We start from the raw sequence: 3,004 nt of genomic DNA, 5'->3' as shown, positions 1-3,004 counted from the left end.
TATATATATATATATATATATATATATATATATATATATATATATATTACCTCCCCTCCCCATCATGTTGCTCTTTTCCTTATTTACTTTCGTCTGTCTGAAACAGGTCACTCTTGTAAATGAGTCCTTGAGGCTCAATGGGAACTAACCTGTATAAATAAAGGTTGACTGAATGAATAATACAACCTGATACAGATCAGGTTTGTATTGAGTACATAATACAGCTTAAAACACACCTGGTACCTACCAGGTAAATAGTGCAGCTCCGGTATGTACCTGGTACTTATTGGGCACATTTATGGTCCATTGAGTACAGGTATGTAACAAGTATTTATGGGGTCCAGGCGGTATTATGACATAACTTGTCACCTTGCACTTTTAAAAATGTACCAGGTACGTAACTGTTACCAAGTACCAGGTTCTTATACATTGCTACCAAACATTGTTTGTCAAGGCTGAAAAACTGGCCTATGCCTTTCTTTCCGCTACGCTGCGATGCATTTTAGTTGAGCGTCAAAAACCTTGAAAGTCTTTCAGGTAATTGACAATAAAGCAGCTTGAGTGCTGACGCTACTGCATCACTTCAGTCTCACTGACCTGGCAACTGAAGCACTCTCCTTTCACGTACAAAGCCCTGAATGTCACAGCTCCATGTTATTCATTGTCCCCTAAAACCCAAGAAGAACACTTCACCCTGAGCATGCACGGATTTTTGTGAAAAGAAAGAAAGTGCCGTCTGAAAATAGCAGAGGAATCTTTGAAATAAGCAACATTTCCTTGAGTCTTTTAGTTTCTTGTTTTGATGATAATTGTTAAAGTTGTACAATAAACCCCTTGGAGTACTTGTTAAATATAATTAGTTTGTGCCAATCGTTAAACCATAGTTATTTAGCATTTTGTTCCATTTGTTTCCACGACATAAACAAACCGTTGATGCGTACATGCATTTAATTTGTTTCAGTAAATCTTTGTTCTGTCTTTTCTTGTTCGTCTTCATCAGGACACTTGCAACCAAGCGTACCTCCTGCTGCGCTCCCACTCTCGCCTGCTGGTCACCCTTTTCTCCCTCATGCAGCTGACGGGCATCCCGGAGCTGAGTGATTCCGAAGACATGCGATACCTGCGGGAGGCGCTCCAGGAAGAGCAAAACGAGGCTGAGGCCAAGGAGCACTTCCTTCAACAGATCTCCGAGTGCGAGCAGCTCGGCTGGACCGTCCAGGCCAACTGGTGGATCCACATGCTGGCGGGCATCAAGTAGACCGCTGCTTCTGCTGGAATGCACTGTAAAGTCTTCGTGCAGCACCGAATCAGTCTGTCTGTGTTCAGAGGGGTATCGCATGCAACTGTTTCATGTTTCAAAAAAATCTCAGGTTTACTCTAAATTTTAAATGTAAATGCTATTCTGTTGCACATGCTGTACTATCAAATAATAAATATTTCTCTCAAATTATCCAAATTATTCACACAACCTTGTTTCAAAAATGGAAACACATCCAGTTTGATGCACAGTTATCAGAGTCTGTCAAAGCTGTCGATCCAAACCATGTTTCAGTTCAAGCACAATGATTAAAAACTGCAGTTTCAGAGATTTTATTACAAACACGCTTTATGTTGGGGTCAGTCACGTCTCCATCTCGTCCAAAACGCTGCAGCTCGGCTCTTAACAGGAACTCGTAGGTTTGATCATATTACACCAGTTTTGTCCTCCCTTCACTGGCTCCCTGTACGTATCAGAATAGATTTTAAAATCATCCTGTTGACCTTTAAGTGCATGAATGGCCTTGCACCCTCATATCTCTCTGAGATCATCTGATCAGCTGCTTTTGGTTGAAGCTCAGAGGAGATCGGACTTTTTCAGTCATGGGTCCTAAACTCTGGAACAATCTGCCCCCAACATTAGACCGGACACTTCACTTCCTGTTTTTAAATCTTTTCTAAAAACACACCTGTATTCTCTGACTTTTAACACAGTGTGATTTGATTTAGTATTTTTTTGTTTCATGTTTTTCTTTTGATGCTTTTAATTACATTTTTTTCTTTTAATTACTGCCATTGATATATATATATATATATATATATATATATATATATATATATATATATATAAGATTTCCTGTTGTGTTAAAATGCAAATAAATAAATAAAAGAAAATTTGTGACTTTGACAATGTTTTTGTTTGAAAATAAAAATGTGAAGAAAAAAAAAAAACAACTGTCAGCCCTGGATCAGTTTTTTAATTTTGTCCTTTTAAGTTACAAACCAGTTGAAATCACCATCTCCTTCCTGGCCAAGGGGTCATCAGCACACGTCGTAGAGATAAATTAATTTAATCCTAATTTGAAGGCCTGAAAAGACTCATGAGACCAGTCAGTTCAGTTTTTGTCAAAACCTGTTTCTTAAAGATATTGTTCAAATATCATCTGTATGTTGACTGGTTGTTTTTTAACCAAGCAAGGAGAACGTAGTTAATAGCAAATCATGGCTGGATTGGCACAACTTCAAGGGTTCTAACTTCTCAACCCGTCCACATCTGGATTTTTCTCTTGCGAGCACACCTGCGGTGTTCGCTCTGAATGTGTGTGTGAGCTGCTGTTCATGTGAGTTAGCATGGTTCAATTAGTGCTCCGCTGCACCTCAGACACCACACACTGAACAGAGCTGCTTTTTTTTACTGCTATGTGTGACAAGTTGGTCAACATCACCATGACGACCTTCCTGATAATATCTGAGGATTACTGGTCTGCTGTGGAGAAGCCTGACGACAGGTGGGCTTGACATTAAGAACTAAAGCAACAATCTGTCATGAGATCAGAGAAGCAATTAGTCGGGTGATTTGATTGGCTGGTGCCTGCACAGTGTCTGAATCTTGACGTTATCAAGCTAAAATCTGATGATGCTACCATTTTATCATAGTTTGCACCTCAAAACAAAACAATTAACCATATAGTCGTTTGTTAATGAGCCAAGAAAACTGACTTGGTCTGAGTAAACCCCCGCACAACAC

General features: G+C 39.4%; 1 protein-coding gene across 1 annotated transcript in view; it reads left to right on the top strand.

Moving 5' to 3' along the window:
* Nucleotides 1-1,258, top strand: part of si:rp71-17i16.5 (phosphatidylinositol 4,5-bisphosphate 3-kinase catalytic subunit gamma isoform) — an 18,076-nt gene extending 16,818 nt beyond the window's left edge. The window contains exon 12 of the mRNA XM_037684545.1: nt 1,001-1,258. Within this exon, the coding sequence (XP_037540473.1) occupies nt 1,001-1,258 (258 nt within the window). The remainder of the gene's footprint in view (nt 1-1,000) is intronic.
* Nucleotides 1,259-3,004: the final 1,746 nt, after the last annotated feature.

This window comes from Nematolebias whitei, chromosome 11 (assembly GCF_014905685.2).
Source record: "Nematolebias whitei isolate Nwh7 chromosome 11, NemWhi1, whole genome shotgun sequence".
Lineage (NCBI taxonomy): Eukaryota > Metazoa > Chordata > Actinopteri > Cyprinodontiformes > Rivulidae > Nematolebias > Nematolebias whitei.
Note: the sequence above shows the minus strand (reverse complement) of the source record. Positions and strands in the feature narration are given on the sequence as shown.